Genomic DNA, 22,095 nt, shown 5'->3' on the forward strand with positions numbered 1-22,095 from the left:
CCAGAACTCAGAAGTCAGTTTTCCTAAAGACAAGATCGCCAGATGTTCACCGATAGCCTAACAGGACAAACCAGTAACTTACCTATAGAGAGAGGACAATCCCTTTCAATAGCGCTTCTGCAGGGCCCTACCTGACTGTTAGTGCTATGATCTGCAAGTTTATGACATGGCGATTCAGGTGCTGGGGCAAGCCAGTTTCAAAGGTCTTACAACCAACGTAGGACCCTTATTTTACTATTACAGTGAAGTTTTGCATATTTCCGGCACACGCCCTGGACCACTACGGGGCTCCTGATCCAATATGGTGGGCGCCGTACTACCGGCGCAGAAAGGGCATGTGTACGACCCCCACCTTATTGAACTCCTAGCCACCAATTTTGCACCTGAAAAATGGGCGATACGCATTTGAATTTCTAGGCCACAGTATGTAAGCTGATCACTTACTCAGATATAACATTATCATTTTTTGTATTTTACTACAGTATTTTATGGTGTAATAGAACATAACCACATCATACTTTGCATGTTGTAATTGGGTGTATGCCCATAGATTTGGAAGAATACACTAATAAATATGAGAAGGTTACAAGACATCACTGATCTGAGCTCTTGGCTGCTGAACAGACATAAATCCCAAACATGAATTCTGCTTTCTAATGACATTTTTAGAGTGGAGCTCAAGTGTTTCCTACAGATTATCTGAATGCTGGATTGTGCTACTATTTTTGAAAATTCTGATTTACCCTTATTTTAATTTTATATATACATAGTCAGATGTCACTTTTTTGTGGGTTTTTTTGGTGGCTTGGAAAGAACATAGGAACAGGAGTGGGCCTTTCAGCCCTTCGAGCCTGCATGTGATGAAACCTCCAGGAATGCGTCCAACCAGAGTTGGCGACCCTGTGCCGTTATGCCAGTGGACTGGGGAGAAAATTCCACTCACAACTTTGACCTGCCACCAGCCCCCATCCCAAATCTCGGGAATTAGGTTATTTTAATAATTGGGTAAACATTCAGGCCTGCAGAAGTGCAACAGGGGCACCCAATCCACAAAGACGGTGCTATCTCAGAGCAGTACCCTATCACTCCAAGAGTGGGAACCAGGGGCCCAGATCAGGCCAAAAGACGAGGTGAGGTTGATTTTCATTAAAACTTCTCAGTGGAATGGCAGGGTCACTTTGCTACAGTAGTCAATTACCCTAGGATTGATTATCATTGTACTTATTAAGCCTTCTCTAGGCCCAGAACGGGACCCACACTTGCTCTCAGCAGACTGGGCCTATCAGGGGTGTTTCTAATGGGATTCCCGGGATAGATTGGGAATGCCCCCAGACACATTCCAAAACTGCTGATTCAACATAACTAGGGTAGAAAGTAGAATCAGCCACCTCTCCTGACTAGAGTTTTCTCAGGGGGCTTGAATGGGGTGAAAATCTAGTGCATTCAGATCCTTCTGTAATTTGGAGCCCCCACTGCACCTTATGGGGGAATCCCCCAAGGGGATTTTTGTGTTTTTATATTTTGCTGCAGCTGGCCTCTGATCCATGCAGAGCTGAAAAAAAACATAAAATGCTGATACAATGCTTGCCATAGTGCATAGAGGATGATTTGTGTCTGTACCCACACCATAACAATGTGGATATGCGCTGATGCTAATCAAAGAGGAAGGGGACAAAGAATCAGGGGATTAAAAATTTGACATTGTTATGTATCACCACGCATCATGCAATATAAGGGGTAAATTTCCGACTTCACGGTTTCAGCAAGAAGCCTCATTTGCTGGGAGCACATATTGGAAATTTAAAATAACGGCTGGGTTTCCGATGTGTGTTCCTGGCGGGCAAGGCAGCTTGCCAAGGGCATAAAATCAGAAAAATACCCCTATAAAAATACCCCTATTGTATCAGCATAACGGAACAATGATGAATAAATTTACCCAATTGTCATATTTCTGGATTTTTGGCGATTTAGCTTAAAAGGACTTTGGATAATTTATATTAGAACGTTTCTATTAAGTTAAATTTAGCTCACAGGGATTAATTCTGCAGAGCAGCTGCATTCTGATAAATATGGGTTAGATCTAGACAAACTGGTTGGTGAAGTGGTGCTGCCCACATTCCACTTCAACTTGAAACAATGTGAGTCTTTTAGACATCCCTGTAAACATCCATGCCCTTTATGTTAGGATGGCTCCATTGAGTCCAGCCAGTGGGGCTAGTTGCAGGGAATCCGCACTCTAAAGGGATAGCAGCTGTTTTAATTGGCAGCCCTACTTGCCAATCCCTGGGCACAGAGAACTGGGAGAGGGTCAATGGTCAAGTACTTAGTTTCCTGTCCAGCTAGGAAACAAAGGAGATAAGAAAAACACGGTCTGATTCAGTTTGAAAGATCTGATAAGAGAGACAGGTGCAGACAGTGAGAGTGCCCTTAAGGTAGTACTGACCAGATTCAGGGGGATTACAGGCCAGAAAAGTTATATTGAGCCCAATAACAGAGACAATGGGCACGATTTTAGCTCGGAGCTGGGAACCCAGCGCGTCCTTAGATAGATTGACAGGCTGGCTGCCCATCGGAAGGGAAAGGAGCCGTGAAATGGGGGAGTGGGGAGGGAGGGAGAGAGAGATTGTGGGCCATGGAAGAAATCAGAGGGGTGAGGGGACGTGGAAGTAATCGGATGGGCCTTGGAGAAGATCGGGGTGGGGAGGGTGCCGACCATCTTGGGGGGGCGGGGGGGGGGGGGGGGGGTCAGCAGATTGAGGGAGTCCTGTCGCGCCGGGTGAGCTTGTTGGGCCTGGATGAAGTACTGCTGCTGCTGGCCCACAAGCTGTGCAACAAAGGCACTCACCTCATGGATCCAGCTCTTCCCACCTGCTTTCACCTGATGTGAATCAGAAGTGATGGTTAAACTGAACAGGAAAGGTTAAATTTGTTTTACATTTGTAATACACAAAAAATTAAGTGCCTCAACTATAGCAAGGAGGTACATTGCCCCTTTAAGTATTGACCCACCGGCTTTAAGTGGGACAGGACTTCCGGGTTTCTAACACGCCTGGGTTAAACCCAGAAGCGGGTGCTTTGGAGCCGGGATGTGGTCCTGCTCCAGAAATCTACTATTTTCACTCTCCGCCCGCCCCCAAACCACCCTTTCTTGGGTGTTAAAGTTACCCCCAATGTGTCATATTTTTGTTATTTTCTAAGTTACAAGGAACATTACGAAATAAGTCACAATTCATTGTAATTGTTATTCTCATTGCTTCACTTATTTTTTGTAAAATAAATCAGATTGTCAATTTATATTTGTCCCCATCTCACCGAAATGATAATCAATTCACCTTTTGGAAGATTTGAGATGTGCACATGTGGGATTACAGCATCCAGTTCATAGCTATCAATGAAAATTGATAGACTCCCCCAGGTCAAGCTAGATATTGGCCAGTCTGATCATAAAGGGACACAGGATTCACTTACGGGCGAAACCAGTGACATTGAATTTCTAACAATTTTTGTTTGTTTGAACCTATATCTGCAGTCCTCTGAGGTTTTTTACAGTAAAATCTAGCTAATATATGTTTATACACTGATTTGACTTCGAATCTAGATTTTAAATCACTCCCTTGTGTTTAGAAGTTCTAAAAGGATGTATAAAAATGCAACTAGTATACAGGATTTTGTGATTGTCAATTTCACTACTCTTCACTGCATTTACACTCACTTTGGACCCAGGAAGATTGTTTCCCAAAGCTTTTTGGCTGAATTTCTGATAATTTAGGAAAGGAATCCCAAACTGTCCATTCAAATCATGGCTATCAGCACCTCTCACCTCTTTGCCACCTTGGTCTTCCTTCAGCCTGCTGAGGATCAACCACCTTCTCATTAGACATCCTTTGACCCTTTGGAGATGAAACAGCCATGGAAATGACTGCCTGCCCACCGCAGAGTCCTGCATCCTTATGGGAGGGTTTTTGCCTGTCAGCGATGAACCATTTTCTAACAGAATTATTGTTGTAACCAACAAAACTCAGCTGCACCCCATGTTGAACATTCTTTTGCCTCCAGGAGATCAACTGTTTCTCTTCTGCCAAGAACATGATCGTTCCAAGAGTCTGACTACTTCATTGAAGTGAATAGCTTCCGCAGCTGTAAATTTAAACACTTCACTCACTTCATGTCTTTTGCTCTCGCTCTCTCTCTCTCTATATATATATATATTTATGTTGCATTAGTAAAACCAATTGTGTGTACTTTATCTCATATACTTCTGTTTAACCTACTTTTTTAAAGATTCTACATCACTCAATTTGCTGGATTTATAAGCACTGGAGAATATAGTAAAATAATGTCTGAAAATGTTCCAGGTTACTTGAACCAAACTCATATTAAATCCGGGAGAAGGGAAAGGAGCAAAATATCAGAAAATCCTGTGTGGTTTGTCATTTAACTAGGATACCCTTGATGCAGAGTGGTGTTGACTAAGTGAAGTAAAGTGCCTTGACCTCAGTGATGCTGCTTGTAGGTTTCTGTGAATAGCCTGAAAGAAATTTTGATTAATGTGACATTCTGTCAAATTGGACTGCAGTTCACCATTAAGTATATCATTATGCTATCTTTGAAAAATGTAGAGGATTTTAACTGACATATAATAGCTTTGTGTGCCAGCACAATGAAGTTTTTAAAAACCGTGTAATGAACTGCATCAGATACATATCATAAATATGTGTTACATTTGACAAGTAGGTTATGCAATACTTTACATGCCGATTAAAAAGGCCTTTGCTTTACGGTTTACTGCAGATTTTTTAAACTCAATTTAGTTAGTTTGTCAGTTATATTTCTTAGATGTGGGTTAAAGACATACTTGATAGAAGTTTTGAAATTGACAAGTATATTTTAATAGAAATCAAAAAGCCTCCTGGTCACTGGTGATGCTTTCAGTCCTCAAGTGAAGTTTTATTTCTTTTTCAGTCCCCTATTACTGCTGGTGATGGTTGTAGTGTGGGAAAGTTGGGGGATATTTTCCTCATATACAGGCATTTCAGGGTCACTATAATAACTTAAAAATGTTCCACTAAGTTTGAAGTTGTTTTCTCACCAAAATTTCAAAACATTTCATGAGCTGTCATCCCATCAGAGACTAGACTTCTTTTGAAAATTTGTACCCTCAGAACTTTCTACACATCCCGCATATGGAATAAAGTGATTTACGTCTCATCAGATTTTAACCAAATTTTGTAAGTTTTCTTTTACTGGATATGGAGTAGTTTTTGAAAAGGATGGCATGCACAGGACCATACACATCTCCCATCTGTAAGAAGCAATCTGCTACCTCAATAACTTAGTGGTTTCCCCAAGATTTGACAAGCATTTCCGTCTCTCCACCTTCTGGGTTCTTTGAAATCCAGACATGCTTGGGAGAGTGAATTTCTGTAAATAATCTGTACTCATGCATTTTGATCTGTCATCTTGACAACCTGCATTTCAGTGAACTTTTAGTTCTCTGCTCTGTTAAGTTTCTGGAAAACGTACCTGCTTAAGCATAATCCCTTAAACACTAGCTTGCAAACTTTGCAATTTAAAGAGTTTGTAGCTGATCTTAAGTGCCTCCGCCGGGTATAAATGGGGCAGTAGTAGCCTAAAAATGGTGTCTGATTATTTACTGCCCCGTTTACGTTGGTGTTCCAGCTACCGCCATCTTGGGTAAAGTCCTAAGATAGGCAGCCAGACCACCCACCTGTTTCAGGTGGGTAACCACTTGTAATATGCAGATCAGGGTCCTATGACGTATGTAAGACCCCAATTGCAATTTTGAGATACAAATGGGCAGAGCGTGCGTGGCACACATTCTACCCATTTGTACTGGAGTTGAGAAGCCTAACCAGCCAGTCCAAACATGCTGGGCGCCGCTTTCAAGGGGGTGGCGAACAGGCTAGGAGTGGGTTGGGGTTAGGGGGCTGACTGACAGCTGGAGGCAGGTTGGGGGAGGGTGACTGACGGATGGGAGGGGCTCAAGGCAATATGGCAAGTATGGATGAGTTCATGCTGTGATGGGACCTGATATTTTGGAATGGTTCGCAATGGGTCGCACTCAGTCGCTTTCATAGTCCATCTTGTCTTTTTCTTTCATACAGTCTCTCTCTCTTCCCACCTATTTCCTTTCTTCCCTTGTGTACCTCCTCTCCTTCCCTTCTCTGTCTGCCTGCTCCTTCCTTTATCTCTCTATGTCCCTTATTTTTCTCCTTTCTTCTTTGTTTACCCTGCCTTTTTCTGCTTCTTTTTCAGTCTCTGTCGTATTCAAGTTGCAGAGAGAATATATATATTTTCTCTTTCCCTCATGTCTTTTTCTCTTCTATTTATTTCCCCATTTTCAGTTTTCTATCTCAATTTCACTTTTCTCTCTTCTTCTGTTGCTATTTCTCTGACCTTTCAAGTTGATGGAATGGATTCAGCCAGGACCCCAGGCTGGTATTGGGGAGGAGGAGGGGATCTGGCCAAGGCTGCAGGCCAGCACTGGGGAGCAGGGGAGGAATGTAGCCAGGACCACAGACTAATATTGGGGATCATGAGGGCAGCAAAAGGCACTTGAAGAGCACAGGTAGTAAGAGGGATCGATCCAGCTCATCTGCCCAGCACATAAAGAGGCTAAACAATATATAGAAAATAAGTAAAAATGTAAATAGTCTAGAGAAAGTTCTGGGGGGAGCTGCAAGAAGCAAGAGCCCTCATTTCAGTAAACATCATGCAGGTGGTATTGTGGAGTATAACACCAAAGTGGTATCTGCCTTGGAAATGCAAATCAGGAGCTTGGAGGACTCGAAGGTAAGTATTTATAGACAGATATAATTTAAACATGACAGGCAGGCATGGCAGCCAGGCATTAGGAGAATAGTGTGCTGTGACAGTAAGTGTTATTTCCTGGAAGTACAGGAAGGAAGGAAGTGCAACCAACAAGATTTTCAATATATTGTTGATTAATAGATGGATAGTAGAGTTATTAACAATCATTTACTCTTTTCAACAATTTTACAGGAATGCAGAGTTGCGCCTCTTTTCCTCTTCCACCCCCAAGAAAGAAGCATTACTAACATATTCCACAACTTAATAATTACTATATACCACAAAATATTGCCTATTTGAAGAGTGTGCATCATGGTAACCTTTTTCTCCCTCCGACTGAATGGAAACAAAATTGAAAGAACAAAGTTACAAGATTCACCTAGCATTACTTATTAAATAATGGAAGTTTATGATTATTGTAGAAAAGCATATCTATGATTTGTATCAATTAAACAAATACTTTTCTGGTGTTGGTTTTAAAAATGGGGTACAGATTGTTGCAATGTTGTTAAAGGTTATATGGAAGACATAAAAAGAAATATCCCATGTTTCTGTGTACTGTCTCCTGTGGCAGTACAATACTCTCTAAATTAGTAAGTTATGAACCATTTTTCTTTGGAATTTGACATCGGCTTTCAGTGTTACCAGGCTACCAGTTCTGCCAGTTCAGGCATTTCAGGCAGCCTGTAATTATCTGCAAAGGTTATTAATGTACCTGACAAACCTCACTTCACTTCAAAAGAAGGGGGAAACAAGGGCACTATTTCCAGAATTTGATACAGTGCCAGAGGCTTTACTTATTTGAGTTTTCTCTCACTGGTTCCACAGGTTCTGAAAGCGGTATTACTTTTTCCAACAATTGAACGCATGGCCGAGTCACCACAAGGCAAGCTTATGACACCAGTACTTTGCAAACTTCGCTTCCTGATGTATGTTCCAATCTACTTCCTTTCTTTTCTGCCAGAAAGCGTCAAGGCCTCGTTGGTGAGGTGGGCGCTGCAGGGCCTACAATCCCTGGATGAAGCTACTGTTTCTGCCTCTCTTAATCTCTTCAGTGTGGATTGTGCAGGTGAGCCTAACATCACCACCACCCCCACCCCATTTTCTCTTTAATATAAAACTTTCCTAGTTTTAGAAATGTATATATTTTTAAGAAAACGTTACATGATCATCTGCTCTCAAATGCATCTTTTTCTATCTGTGATACATACACCATTTATCCATAGTTCACATAATATAACATGCAGATTTTTAAAACAAGTAAGGAGAAAGAATTGCATTTATTCAGTATGCCATACATACAAACAGAATGATCACACTTTTATGTGTTTCATAACTGCTGTTACTAAGCATAGATCGATCTACTTCTTTTGGACAACCCAGCAAGGAACTGCAGCAATCATTAATAAACAACTGCTGTAAAGCCCTTTCCTGTCTTGACAAGCCAAAGGCATCCTTTGAATGGACTGGCCAACTTCAGCATTTTTAAAAAATGCTAAATTGCCATGGCTTTGAGTGTAAAACACTTTGATATTACCAAGTGATGACTGAGTGTACTGTAATGCTGAAAAAGTCCATGTGAACTTCTGGTCTTTTTTAGACTGAGCCATAAAATGTGTAATAAAGCAAATAACATGGCTTTGTATGTATAGCAGTTGCCAGTCTGGATTGGACTGAAAAAAAACTGGAGGACGGTCACGGTGGATGGCCCCTTTTTCACCCATACTTAATGTCCAAAGCAGTCTCCTGAAAATCCACAGCATGTAGCAAAATAATGTTTTGACTATCTTAGACACCTCGTATTAATTTGTGGTAGAAATGTTCATCCTGTTATCTGATACACATGCTCCAGTATCAATACCAAAATCTGATCCTGGACCCAATTATTCATCTTGGGGAAGGGGTCACCTGTAATGAATCATCATATAATTAAAGTAAAACTAGTGTATGCTTATACTGTAGGCCATAAAGCCTGACAGTGTGAGGGAATTGGATTAAACTTAGAAGAGATACAGTCACAAACCCAGGCTGCTGCTTCCACAAAGGAATGTACAGGACCGGAAGAGACCATCTGAAGTGTTCCATCTGGCCTGTCCCAAATACCATGGGGGGAATTTTAATCCCTAAGAATGGGTGGGTTGGAGGCAGGTGGAAAGTTAAAAGAAGAGACTTTTTCAGCTCGACCACAGCCCTGCTCCACAGGCCAACTTCCAGGTTTAACGGAGGCACATTTGAATGTGTGCAACTAACCTACTCGCCGGAGACGGGTCCATAATTAGTGCAGGCAGGCAGGTATTTATGGGAGCAATTTACCTCATTGTGAGACATTAAGTAGGTGTTTTTTAATTGAATTTAAGAGACCATCGAATTTAACACCTCCAGCACGAGTTTCCCGGGGCTCGTGAATCTCGCCAGTGAAATGGAGGCGAGAAGGGCCAGATCCATGAGGTAAATGCCTTTTTGCACTGCTTGTGGGCCAGGAGGAGCAGGAGTGCTTCCCTGCAGCTCACCAAGCTTACCTTTTAAAAACTCTGCGATGTCCAACTTCCCCAACCCCGCCCCACGATGTCCGTCTCTCCCCGACCGCCTCCATACAAACTCTGAAGACTCAGATCCCTCCCCAGCTGCTTTCCCACCTGACAGCCAGCCAGCCTGTCAATCTGGCTGGCTGCCGGGCGTGAAACATGTTGAAAAAATTTTAAAGACACCCTAACCTCAAAATCATCACGACCGGCGGGAAACCCTTACTTCCAGGTTTCCCGTCCGAAAATCTCCTCCCCCCTCCCCCCCCCCCCGCTCTCTTCCCAGCTGAGTTGATAGTATCAATTGAAATGTTCCACCAAAAATAGTAACAAAATACAGAAAGGAAAATGATAAAGTTAATGGTTCTTTGTAACTGATTTCCAAAAGGGTTGCTGATGTTAACATGTATTCATTTAGGCCATAGCTAGCTTCCCCAATGGCTTTGTGGGTAAATGTAGCATGTGGGCCTAGGTCTTCCACTTTGTCTTCTTGGGGCACACCTCCAGCAAGCCAGGACTCCACCCGTCCCAGAGATGCCCCACTGATCTGGCCATACTTCCGGCCCCAGGGTCAATTACATGCAGTGGATGGGTGTGCTGGCTGTACGGGGGTGGAGATCTGCACAGGTCCCTCTTAAATTTGTGCCCCAGCATCCACTTTGCTGACTTCTGAACACTGAACACTCGGGACCAACAGGCAGCCCCTTTGTCTAACATTCAACGGGTACAAATGGTGGGAAACGGAGGGATAGGATACAGCCAGCAGAGATTTGGATGAGCTGAAGTTTATGGAGGATGGGAGGCCGGCCAGGAGAAAATTGTCTAGTCAAGTCTGGAGGTGACAAAGGCATCAATGAGAGTTTCAGCAGCAGATGGGCTGCGGATTTGTCAAGATTGTGAACAAACAGATCTGAAGCCACTGTCCTAATACACCAGAATGACATTTTTCTATTTCCAACACCAACCATCCTGAGACCTTTCTTAGTGAGATAGCCAATTGGCGCTGTATCAGGGGCAATTTTGTCCTGGGCTGCATTGAGCTCAGGTTTCAGAGCTGGAAAGCAGTGCATGATCTAAGCTATAAAAATAAGTTTAAAAAGATATAAATATATATGTTTGTACATTTTTAATAGTAAATATTGTAAAGTAAAGCTAAAATATATGCTGTATGATAATAGCACATTCCTCAAGAATATTTTCTACTTAAACTGAAAAATGGTTCTTTGTTGATCATTTTCAAGTAGAAATGGCGCATCAGTCAGCTAAGCAATTCACCTCTCCTGGTCTTGTCACTCTAGTACAATTTTCACAAAAAGCCCTACAGATCCTAATCTCAAAATGGCTGTTTAATCTTGCTGTCAGGTGACATAATCAATGGATGTTTGAAGAATAGTTTTGGTACACTCAACTTGTCTTATCAATGAGGTTTTTAGCCTTTTCCATTTCAAGCAGTGTGCTCAATAGAGTACTCCATTAAGTTCACCTGTTAACTTGGTTGCCAAGCATGCTTAAAAAGACAAAGTGTAGATCACCACTTCAACTGCTTAGCCATTTCAGCTCAGCCTGTAACAAAAAGCTCCTCCTGGCACAAGAGGACTTACTTGTTCCTGTAGTGTAGATATTGCATAATCTCTTAATTCTTTAACTGTATAAATAAAGGTGTTAATGTCAAAGGGAATAGGGTAATTAAAAAGTATTAAAATAGCTCCCTAATGGCTCAGTCAGTTAAAACAGTGAATAACTGACCTATGCAGAGCAGGCAGGTTTCATGTTGAATACCCTGAGTTAAGGCGTTTTATATTACTAGAGTGGGGGTCCAATGCAAATCGACAGCACTTCCAAGTGTAAATGATCTGACCTCCACAAGTCAACATGAGTGAAAACCTACTTTTTCATTCATTCAATCTGCTGTTGCAACAACATTTTTCTCCTGAGGCCTTGTAAATGTTCCAAGCTGGTTCAGTACATGGGTCTGCTTGTGTCACGATGCAAAATACCATCATGGCAATAATATGCTGATATACAGGACGAGCTCAAAATCATATTGCCTGACAAGTTTGCTGGGTGCACTTGTGTCATAATACTACGTTCCCAGGCCCCCTCTGATCCAGCTTAGATGGACTTACAAGGCAGCGGAGTATAAGCATGAGAGAGCAGCACATAGGGAGGTTGCTCTCCCAAGACTGAAACAAAAAAAAGTTACGTATGAAAGTGCCTTTAGCTAATCTAATGTGGTGCATTTGAGTGGCATTACATACAGTTGGCTTCATTGCCCAAGGTTGGGGGTGGGGGAGTCATCCAGGGTATATGCTCTTGCTCGCTATCTAGCAATCCCTGTGAAAGGTGCATGTATGTGAATGCCTGGTGAGGACAGGCTAGGGCTCAGCTGTGATACAGTCAACTACCTTTTCAAGACTCACTGTCCGCACTCGCATAGGGAACATAGCCAGTTGGGTGATCAGCACCCCAGGAGCTGTACCCCAGAAAAGATTCAAAATCATCAGAAGAGCATAAGGTGACAAAATTGATCTCAATAAGATGGAAGGAAGTAAAATATTAAATCATCCAGGAATCACTGTAATACCAGTGCACGTGGAGCACCAATGTGCGGTACCAAGTTTGATTTCTCATTTCTCTGTGGTGGGGGTACCAAGTGTAAACCAGTTGCATCATTGTGTGAGGGAGGGAAAGCATAGGGAAAGACATCCATAGATTCCTCTCAGACACCTCATAGTAGCTGGCTTGAGCGGCATTAAGCCTGCTCTGGGTCTCAGGCGAGTGGCCGAGCTAGGAAAACCAGGGGAACTGAAAAGAAAAAAAGAGAGGGAGTCATCTTCACAATTACTTTTCTTAATTAAGACATTTAATTATATTGCTGTTTCCATTTAGAAGATTGGTGAGCATCAACGACTAAATTTTTCATGATTTGTTTTATAATATGCTGTGGGATGTTTGTTGTTGTGCATTTAGTGCCTAAGCACCACATGATTAGAGTACAGCTGAAATGAATGATCTTGTACGGATTCAGTAGTGGTGGTTTATTGCAAGAACAGGCACTTTTAATTTGCCAAAATCTTGCGATGCATCACATGAAATGCTGTCTAAAAATGCAGCTCAAATAGTGACACCTGATCCACAGCCAGCTCCAGTGCAGTCACAATATTGCCCGATTATATCACAGCTAATAAAGAACATTCATGCAACATAGTGAGCTCCAAAATGTGACACCCATCACCTACCTGCTGAAGTCAGCAGTTGCTTTACGACAACAGCATAGACTGCAATCCTGTATCGCAGTACGTGCACCAGTTTCCTGTGTGGATAATCCTGTTTACAAAGCAAAAAGATTTTATCAGAATTTTTTTGCAGTAATTCCAATATATGATACAGAAATTGCTTAAAGGTGATATAAACTAGACATAAAGGCCTCCATTTTAGCACCCGCTATCGGGTGCGTTCCTGGCGGGGGGGGCTCTGAAAATCGGGGAATCCCGGAGCGGGTCGGGAGCCCGGCTCCAACCCGCCCACTTCCGGGTTCCCCACAGACGCGCCGAGGTGCGCGCGCAGCCCCCGCATGTGGGACTCCCGCAGGCAATTAAAGCCGGCGGGGTGCCACTTGAGACTATTTACCTAGGTAATTCAGGTCATTAACAGACCTGATTAAGGGAATATGTCAGGAGGGGTAGGATTTTAGAAACAACTGGGACTGTTTCCCATACTGGGGGAAACACTCCCAGTTCAAATGGACGTGTTGCAGCTATCAGCCTGTGGCAGCTGCAAAGGTCCATTTGACAGGTGGTGGGGGGAGACCCTCACTCATTGCAGCAGGCCACTCTGTCACTTGGGACAAAGTTTGGCCTCCACCACCCTCCTGACAATCAAATTCACCAACTTGCACACTTACCCCAGGGTCCAGAGACATGTACCTACCTTGCGGACCCCCTCAGATGTACATCTTCCGGATGGGGTCCGTCGTGGCTGCAGTCATGACCTCCTCGGAGGGCGAACAGCATCACCAGCCTCGCCGGCCAAGCCGTCCACCTCTGACACGTGGAGCTCTACAACACAGTGCTGTGACACATCCACCTGCACAGCAGGAGGGAGGGCAACCGCAGAGAGAGATGCATCGCAGAGGGCACTACCCTCGCCACAGGGTCCACAGACCGAGGCTCAGCTTCCTGGACCTCTCTGAGCAGCAGTGCACACGGAGGCTCAGAGTCACTCGACATGTAGTCGTGGACATCTGCAGCCTCCTTGATGCCGAGCTGCTCCCGGCTGGCCCGAGCACCATCTTCTTACCTGTCGCTGTCAACGTCACCACTGCCCTCAACAACTTCTCCTCCGCATCCTTCCAGGGTGCCACCGGGGACATCGCCGACGTCTCTCAGTCGTCTGCATAAAAGAGCCCTGCAAATACACCTACACTCACTTTGCAGTGACACAATGGGTGTCATCAGTTGTGGGTCTTCACTGTGATCCTCAGGGAAGGGCATTATTGCACAAACCAGACAAGATTTGCAAAGACATGGCAGTAGTGGTGACAATATAATATGTGATGTGAGTTGGTCCGAAATTAAATATAAGTAAAAACCATGACAAACCCTCAAACACCCTTGTGCATCCCCTTCATGCTCACAACACGTTTGCCTTACGCTTCCTACTGCACATATGTGATGCATGCGCTGTGGCTGCAGCACAGGTATATGGCAGGTTGAGTGCGGCTGACCGTGAAAGAGATGCATGAGAGGGTGAGTATGAGATAGAGCCATAAGATTGTATGAGGATTGGGTTGAGTGGTAGTGGTGGGATGAGTACTGGCGAGGTGAGTAAGTGCAGGTAAGATGAGGATGAGGTTTGAGTGGGTATGAGGGGTGATGTGACAGAGTAGTGATGGCAGTGCAGAAGGAGATGTGGGGTGGGGATGGTGATGTGGCAGACGGAGTGTAGGGGAATGAGTAAGTGTACTCACTTTGGCTGACCTACCTAGGGCATTGCAGCGCCTCCTGCACTGTATGCAGGTGGGCAATATGTTGGTGGTGCAGGTGACCTCCTCTGCCACCTCGAGCCAGGCCTTCTTGGTGGCAGAGGCAGGCTGCTTCCTCCCGCCCGCCGGGGGGAAGATCTCTGTCCTCCCCCTCCTCCTCACCCCATCTAATGATACCTGGAGTGAGGCATCATTAAACTGGGAGCAGCCTTCCCCCTGGGCTGCTCCATGCTGTAATTTTTGCTATTTGTTGCAGCATCTGTCAGTGGAGGACTGCCCCTTTAAATAGAGCTCCCCCAGCTGACAGATCTTACTGCGCATGCGCAGCCCGCCCGACACGCAGATCAGCAGTGGGGAACCCGGAAGACCAGGTAAGTGGATCCAATTAGGCTGCGATCGCGCGCGGGGCAGACTGATTTCCCCAGGCGCGTTACCCACGCGCCCAATAACCCCCCCCACCCTCCGCGAACCCGCAGCCCTGGTAATATCAAGCCCAAAGTGAGGTTTGGTGGTTTACAAAATACAAAGTAAAGAATGAGCAGGGATCCTAAAACTTCTGAGTTACTTGCCTGATGCCACCCAATGATTTATTTTTGGTAAAGAAAGAATTTGCATTTATACAGCACCTTTCATGCCCTCGGGATGTGTGTTTCACAGCTAATGAATTGCTTTTGAAGTATAATCACTGTTTCTTTTTAGACAAAGCTGGCATCCAATTTGCAAACAGATAGGTCCCACGGACAGCAATCAGATAAATGACCAGTCGTTTTTAAAGGTGCTGACTAAAGGTGAATGTTGGCCAGGATACCAAGAGAACTCCCCTGTTCTTCTTCAAATATTACATGAACAGGCAGACAAGGTTTCAGTTTGATATCTTATCCAGAAACCAGTTTCTCTGACAGTGCAGCACTCCGTCGGTACTGCACTATAGTATCAGCCTAGATTATTCGTTCAATTCCCTGGAGTAGAGCTTGAACCCATGACCTTCTGACTCAGAGGCAAGAGTGCTACCACTGAGCCAAGCTGATACTTGATTGTAAGCTAATGAATGTTGCCATCTATCTTCACAGTGCAACATATACTGCAAATAGTGTAAATTCATTTTTTCCTGATCCCTGTTTTCTAGATTTTTGCCTGGTCTTGTCTGAAACCTACTAAATCTATTAAAAGAACAGCTTTGAGAGTTTCAGAACATAAATTTAGGATTCCGAGCAGCAGAGTATGAAGGAGAAATCCCAGCCCCCCAGAACACTACTTGAAGCTGTCAGCGCATCATCTGCTGAAACTGCAGAGTTTTGATAGCACTTTTCTCGTTAAAAGCTTTTTAGAGGCCAGATGACCTGGTGTCCTGACACAGACTTTAATATGCTTCCTCAGTGCAGGTGCAGTGATCACAAAACAGCAGAAGGAATGCTTGTCTGGGCTGTGGACCTTGCAATCGATCTCATTCCTTTGCGCTGGCTCTTTGATTCTTATCTCTCATCTGTGGCTAGTTAGTTGTATGGAATGCTATATAAGATACTGTGAATTATCTTGCCACACACCAATTTAGCTGTTTAGGATCTGGTTGGAGTTTAAAAATTTAACAGCAAACCCATTTTACCCAAGATTTCTGACTGCTCTACCTAAAATCCTGTGGGCACTGAGAGACTTATTCCAGCTTTCAAAATACACAATTTTTCACATCTGTAAAATGATTAAGTACCTTTCTGAATGTTATGGAACAGAATTGCAGAAGTGTACTAAACCATAAACAATTCTTCATTCTTAAACCAGAAATCATTAAACAAACAAAATATAAGTTTCTCCCTTCTCCCCCCAGCTTTGGTTCTAAAATGGGGTCATTAAATGGCTAAGCTTGAACGACATGCTGTATGTATGAAAAAACTTTATTGAAGCACGGAATTATAGATGTTAAAGGGGCATCATCTTCATGATAAAGTGATTGGCAAAGCATTGAGGATAGAGGAGATCAAGAGGAGCAAAATGTTATTTTCATTACGACATCTAAGGGAAAAATGAAGCATTTTTGTCTATAATGCAGCCTGTTATTGGTTTCTTTCTTTTTGTACGGTACATACGGGGGTGAATTTCCTCGGGACTTATCCCGTTTTACTGATGTAACTTCGCTGGAAGTTACAGTGGTGGTGCAAAAGAAGCCCTGAGGAAATTCACCCCCCATGGGGTGAAAATCCAAGTTAGTTCACACATTATGTTTAGGGCCTGTGCCACCAAGGGCTGTGCTGCCAATGCCACTGGAGCTCCCATGCAGTAGATCTTGAAGGGTATTTTACATGCAAGACCTGGGCATTGCAGCTGAGGCAAGAGCCATTCTGGCCCTCTGGCTAATAGGTGCTTACACCTCATCTGTTACCAACACTGTCCCTGCTCATTCGTGAACCATGACACCCCAGTGATATCTCTGTAAGCTCACTAACTACATCTTGACAATGTGTCTATCTGTGCTGGTGTTTGCCAAAAGGGATGAGGGTGACACAAGATGCTATGAGGTATTGGCTTGCTCAGGAGCTCTGCTTGTGCAGACAGTTTGATCTTCCAAGCCCACAAAAGAAAGGAAGCTTGTCTCAAAATACTGATTTAAAGAAGCACCTTCAAACAGTCCTTGCACTGTAATATGTTGTGTGTAATGTTTTTGAGGTTGAGTTAGCAACGTGTCAGTGACTGAGTATCGGGACAAGTACAGGATGGTAGGCAAAGGCCTCTGAATTCACCCTCTACCACTCCATTGTTGGTATCATACCCAATCTGCGTGATGGCCGGGGTGGTCTCATCAAACAGGGTTAAAAGCTTGTAATGATTGGGTCACCCTCCAGTCTTGCTTTGTTCTCTTTTCTAATGTGCCGTCTTGTCGGCAAGCAGATAAGTATTCCTGAAATATTGCAAGTTTAAGTAGCACAAACAGTAGCACAGAGCTGCCCATCCTCCAGCATGTCGTAAATAAATGCAGGACTTCACAGGATAATTTTCTATTAATGTTTAGATGGTTTAACATAAAATAATTTTACAGGTTATGAAGGTACACTTTGAGCCATGCATATTTGATGCAGGTACTTGGCATTGAAAACTATATTTCAGCAGCTTTTTGTCAGGTCATTCAGCTTCTTTCTGACCTATATTCAGGTACACTGGATCCAGCACAAAGCAGTTAGTTTGTCAGCAATTTGCTCCCAAGTTTGCTGAACTAGTCATTTTTGAGGAGGGTGCCTTTCCGTCCCACATAGGACAGCCTTCCTTTCCCAAATTTCATGAATATGCATCACCAGCACTTGATCATCAAATCTTGATGCTAATAGAAAATTATTCTATAGGAAAATGGTCAGGAAAACTCCTGGCCTGTTCTGCCTTGCACAAATGCAGGGGTTTAAATGTCTGCTTCCAACAACCTGTTGCTTTGCATGATATAGGAACATAGGAACAGGAATAGGCCATTCAGCCCCTCATGCCTGCTCCACCATTTGATAAGATCATGGCTGATCTGTGATCTAACTCCATATACCCGCCTTTGGCCCATATCCCTTAATACCTTTGGTTGCCAAAAAGCTATCTATCTCAGATTTAAATTTAGCAATTGAGCTAGTATCAATTGCCATTTGCAGAAGAGAGTTCCAAACTTCCACCACCCTTTGTGTGTAGAAATGTTTTCTTATCTTGCTCCTGAAAGGTCTGGCTCTAATTTTTAGACTGTGCCCCCTACTCCTAAAATCCCCAACCAGCGGAAATAGTTTCTCTCTATCCACCCTATCTGTTCCCCTTAATATCTTATAAACTTTGATCAGATCACCCCTTAACCTACAACCCCAATTTGTGTAATCTCTCCTCGTAACTTAACCCTTGAAGTCCGGGTATCATTCTAGTAAACCTACGCAGCACTTCCTCCAAGGCCAATATGTCCTTCCGAAGGTGCGGTGCCCAGAACTGCTCACAGTACTCCAGGTGCGGTCTAACCAGGGTTTTGTATAGCTGCAGCATAACTTCTGCCCCCTTGTACTCTCGTCCTCTAGATATAAAGGCCAGCATTCCATTAGCCTTCTTGATTATTTTCTGCACCTGTTCATGAAACTTCAATGATCTATGTACCTGAACCCCTAAGTTCCTTTGGACATCCACTGTTTTTAACTTTTTACCATTTAGAAAGTACCCTGTTCTATCCTTTTTTGATCCAAAGTGGATGACCTCACATTTGTCGACATTGAATTCCATTTGCCACAGTTTTGCCCATTCACCTAATCTATCAATATCGCTTTGTAATTTTATGTTTTCATCTACACTGCTTACAATGCCACCAATCTTTGTGTCATCGGCAAACTTAGACATGAGACTTTCTATGCCTTCATCTAAGTCATTAATAAATATTGTGAATAATTGAGGCCCCAAGACAGATCCCTCACTCGATTGAACAACCTGCTGTGCAGATGGGAAAGGGCACATTTTACACATGCAGCTAAAAGCAGCAATATCAGGGGTTTGTGTTCAGGTGCAAATTCACCCTAATACTGGGCGTAACCCACAGTAAACCCCCAAATAGCTCATTATCAGGAATTTCTAGGTTCAAGACTGTAAGCTCTCTCTCCATTACAACCTTACTTTATTTTCTTGACACTATCATGGTCACTGCTGCTCTCAGCTTTCCTCATTCTCCATAAACTGCAAAGACGCTTTTCTATATGTTCTTACTCCTCCTGTGTTTAAATCAAGACCCATTGCTCAATCTCTGATTAACTTGTTCTTTCTTGGTATCTCAGAACTATGGAACTCCTTATCTCCCTCAAACTTTCCCTCCTCCTGTTGTCTTCAGGCTCTTAAAATCAGAGCTTAGTATCAGCTAATGAACATTTCTTGATTTATTTTATACTCTCTTTTATTCTTTTCAACTTTGGTGGTGTTCTGCATTATTCACCTCTTCATCTTGGTTTCTAAGAAAACTAGGATAAAAATATTCTGAGTTGCATCCATTCCATGTACAGAATAACTGTCTTAGCATATAGTGTCATTGCCCTCATCTCTCCTAGGTGGAGTGCAAATTGTCTTCCAACAATACATTTCAACTGGTCCTGAGTTGTAAGGGATGACCCAGTTCCAATAGTTAAATAGCCAATTGACAATTACTAGTCTTTCCCACTTTTGCTGTTAGAATCTTTTTCTTTGTTTTGCTCTCCAGTGAGAGAAAGCAAGAAAATACTTTAGAGGTAGGACTATCCCAACTTGCTGGCACAAGTGTAAAAATAATGCCTGGCTGGAGAGATGGTGCAGGAGGAAGGAGTTTAAATTCCTGGGGCATTGGGACCAGTTCAAGGGGAGGTGGGACCTGTATAGGCATCAACAGACGGGTTGCATCTCAACGGAGATAGGACCAATGTCCTCATGGGGAGGTTCGCTAGTGCTGTGGGTGGGGGGGCGGGGGAGATTTAAACTAATTTGGCAGGGAGATGGGCACTGGAAAGTGGCATTGGAAAGGAGAAACAAGGTGCACAAAGGACTGGAAGAGAAAGATAGCACTAGAGCAAAAAATAGTACGGTAGTAGATGGGACCAAACTAAGAGAGAGTACAAAAAAGTCTAAGATAGGTTTAAAGTGCATGTGTGTAAACGCATGAAGCGTGTTAAACAAGGGTGGAGAGCTGCAGGCGCAATTAGCCACATGGGAATATGATGTTGTGGCGATAACGGAGACCTGGCACAAAAAAGAACAGGATTGGGTACTAAATATTCCTGGATACAAGGTGTTCAGAAAAAATAGGGAAGGGAAAAAAGGAGGGGGTGGGTGGCGCACTTGATTAAGGAGAATATGGCAGTGCTGGAGAGAGAGGATGTCCTGGAGGCATCAAGGACAGAATCTATTTGGTTGGAGTTAAGAAATAATAGAGGTGCCATTACACTACTGGGTATATTCTATAGGCCACCAACCAGTGGGAAGGAGATAGAGGAGCAAATTTGCAGAGAAATTACAGAGAGGTGCAAAAGCCATAGAGTACCGATAACTGTGGACTTCAACTATGCTAATATAGACTGGGATAGTAATAGTATAAGGGGCAAAGAGGGGGAGGAATTTTTGAAGTGTGTTCCGGAGAACTTTCTTGCCCGGTACATTTCCGGCCCAATGAGGAAGGAAGCATTGCTGGACTTGGTTCTGGAAAATGAGGCCGGCCTAGTGGGGGAACATTTAGGGAACAGCGATCATAGTATCATAAGGTTTAGAATAACTATGGGAAAGCACATGGACCACTCTAAAGTAAAAATACTCAATTGGAGGAGGGCCAATTTCAGCGGGATGAGAACTGATGTGGCCCGGGTAAATTGGAATCAAAGATTGGCAGGCAAAACTGTAATTGAACAATGGGCAGCCTTTAAAGAGGAGATGGTTCGGGTACAGTCTAGGTACATTCTAGGTACGAGGGAGAAAGGTAGGGCAATTAAAGCCAGAGCTCCCTGGATGACAAAAGAGATAGAGAGTAAGATGAAGCAGAGAAAAGGGGCGTATGACACACGTCAGGTTGATAACACAAGTGAGAACCAGGCTGAATATAGAAAGTTCAGAGGGGAAGTGAAAAAGGAAATATGAGGGACAAAGAGAGAGTATGAGAATAGACTGGCGGCAAACACAAAATGGAATCCAAAAGTCTTCTATAGGCATGTAAACAGTAAACGGTTAGTAAGAGGAGGGGTGGGGCCGATTAGGGACCAAAAAAGAGATCTACTCATGGAGGCAGATGGCATGACCTAGGTACTAAATGAGTACTTTGCATCTGTCTTTACCAAGGAAGAAGATGCTGCCAGAGTCTCAGTAAAGGAAAATGTAGTTGAGATACTGGATGGACTAATAATTGATAAAGAGGAGGTACTAGAAAGGCTAGCTGTACTTAAAGTAGATGTCACCTGGTCCAAATGGGATGCATCCTAGGATGCTGAGGGAAATAAGGGGGGAAATTGCGGAGGGACTGGCCATAATCTTCCAAACATCATTAGATACATGGGTGGTGCCAGGGGACTGGAGAATTGCAAATGTTACCCCTTGTTCAAAAAAGGGTGTAAGGATAAACCCAGCAACTACAGGCCAGTCAGTTTAACCTCGGTGGTGGGGAAACTTTTAGAAACGATAATCCGGGACAGAATTAGCAGTCACTTGGACAAGTGTGGATTGATTAGGGAAAGCCAGCATAGATTTGTTAAAGGCAAATCGTGTTTAACTAACTTGATAGAGTTTTTTGATGAGGTAACAGAGAGGGTAGATGAGGGAAATGTGGTTGATATAGTGTGTATGGACTTTCAAAAGGGGTTTGATAAAGTGCCGCATAATAGGCTTGTCATCAAGATTGAAGCCCATGGAATAAAGGGGGCAGTAGCAGCATGGATACAACATTGGCTAAGTAACAGGAAGCAGAGAGTAGTGGTGAACGGTTGTTTTTCGGATTGGAGTGAGGTGTACAGTGATGTTCCCCAGTGGTCGGTACGAGGACCACTGCTTTTTTTGATATATATTAATGACTTGGACTTGGGTGTACTGGGCACAATTTCCAAATTTGTAGATGACACAAAACTTGGAAGTGTAGTGAACAGTGAGAAGGATGGTGATAGACTTCAAGAGGATATAGACAGGCTGGTGGAATGGGCGGACATGTGGCAGATGAAATTTAATGCAGAAAAATGCGAAGTGATACATTTTGGTAGGAAGAACAAGGAGAGGCAATATAAACTAGAGGGCACAATCCTAAAAGGGGTACAGGAACAGAGAGATCTGGGG

The 22,095-nt window shown here is 43.5% G+C and overlaps 1 protein-coding gene across 3 annotated transcripts in view; it reads left to right on the forward strand.

Moving 5' to 3' along the window:
* ldah (lipid droplet associated hydrolase) overlaps positions 1-22,095 on the forward strand; it is a 306,360-nt gene that overhangs the window by 234,767 nt on the left and 49,498 nt on the right. For all 3 annotated transcript variants that reach the window (XR_010962896.1, XM_067984345.1, XM_067984344.1), the window contains exon 5: positions 7,660-7,900. Coding sequence is in view for 2 of the 3 variants with exons in the window: in XM_067984345.1 (XP_067840446.1) it covers positions 7,660-7,900 (241 nt within the window). In the remaining variant the exon portion in view is untranslated. The remainder of the gene's footprint in view (positions 1-7,659; positions 7,901-22,095) is intronic.

This window comes from Heptranchias perlo, chromosome 5, assembly GCF_035084215.1.
Source record: "Heptranchias perlo isolate sHepPer1 chromosome 5, sHepPer1.hap1, whole genome shotgun sequence".
In the NCBI taxonomy this organism is placed as follows: domain Eukaryota; kingdom Metazoa; phylum Chordata; class Chondrichthyes; order Hexanchiformes; family Hexanchidae; genus Heptranchias; species Heptranchias perlo.